Here is a 1,574-nt window from a genome sequence, read left to right on the forward strand (position 1 = left end):
AACAGATTCAAACTGTACCAGTTTCCAAACAGATATTCATATTCAATGTTCATACAACTACAATTTTGAAAATTCCAATTAAAAGTCCCCATTTATCTCTCCCAAAGAATGACAGCCATCAATCTGCTATTAAATATCTTGATACATAAAATCCAATAAATTACAAAAATATTACTAATAACGCAGTATTTACAGATTTATTTGTTTCATTTTATTGCATTTTCCTAACTACTTATCAAATGGAGGCCAAAAGTCCTGAGATTAGACTATTCTACTGAGGAGCCTCCTCAGGGCATTTTTAATGTCTTCATTCCTCAGGCTGTAGATAAAGGGATTTATCATGGGGGTGACCACACTGTATATCACTGAAGACACCACATCTTTCTTGGGTGAGGATGACACAGCTGAACCAAGGTATGCTCCAATGCCTGTTCCATAAAATAAGCAAACAACTGACAGGTGAGACCCACAGGCAGAGAAGGCTTTGTACTTCCCACTCAAAGATGGGATCTTCAAAATGGAAGAAACAATTTCATAGTAAGATAAAAGGATCCCTAAGACTGGGAGAAAACCATAGATGGCACCAATAAAATACTTGATCATGTTACCAGAGAAGTTGTCGTAACAGGAAAGACTAAGGACTTGAATAGGGTCACAGAAGAAATTAGAAATTTCCACCTCTGTGAGGTGGGTAAACTCTAATGCAATCAGAATATGAAGCTGGGATTCAAAAAGAGCAAACAACAAAGACACCAAAACTAAGAATCCACACAGATGAAGGTTCATAATGACTGGATAATGCAGGGGGTGACAGATGGCCATGAAGCGGTCATAGGCCATTACAGTCAGAAGCAGATCATCCATGCATGCAAATATGACAAAAAGAGACATCTGTGTCAGGCAGCCCACATAGGAGATGACTCTGCTGTGAGTCTGAATGTTCGTGAGCATCTTTGGGACCGTGGTGGAGATGAAGCAGATGTCAGCCAAGGACAGGTTGGAGAGGAAGAAGTACATGGGGGTGTGGAGGTGGGAGTCAGAGATGACAGCCAGGATGACAAGCAGGTTCCCAAGCACCGTAACCAGGTACATGGACAGGAACAGTCCAAAGAGGATGGGCTGAAGGTCCGGATCTTCTGAGAAACCACAAAGATGAAATTCTGATATGATTGTTAGATTTTTTTCTTCTATATTATTTGTACACCTTTTGAAATAAATGGGAAAAAAGAAACATATAAACAGGCACCAACAGTTCTGTATGTATTTTGAACTCATATATTCACATATTAAGTATTCACACTTCTGGATTATACCCTTCAGCAGTATTTCTCATTGTGATAAACCCAACCATATTGGAACTCTCATACTATTGGTTTCTCTGTTTTCCTGTTCCTTCTACATACATCTGCTTTACAGACACTCAACAATGTTATAAGACCAATAATATAAGCCAGATGTGTTGGTGCAGACCTGTAATTCCAGTGACTCAAGAGGCAGAGATAAATTCAACGGCAGCCTCAGCAATTTGGCAGGGCTTTAAGCAACTTTCTGAGACCTTGTCTTAAAATTAAAAA

General features: G+C 39.3%; 1 protein-coding gene across 1 annotated transcript; it reads right to left on the reverse strand.

The window, feature by feature from the left end:
- Positions 1-261: 261 nt before the first annotated feature.
- On the reverse strand, positions 262-1,275 carry LOC114107501 (olfactory receptor 7E178-like). The gene has a single exon (XM_027954907.3). The coding sequence runs from the start codon at positions 1,273-1,275 to the stop codon at positions 262-264; it is 1,014 nt and encodes a 337-aa protein (XP_027810708.3).
- Between the last annotated feature and the right edge of the window lie 299 nt (positions 1,276-1,574).

This window comes from Marmota flaviventris, chromosome 1, assembly GCF_047511675.1.
Source record: "Marmota flaviventris isolate mMarFla1 chromosome 1, mMarFla1.hap1, whole genome shotgun sequence".
Classification (NCBI taxonomy): domain Eukaryota; kingdom Metazoa; phylum Chordata; class Mammalia; order Rodentia; family Sciuridae; genus Marmota; species Marmota flaviventris.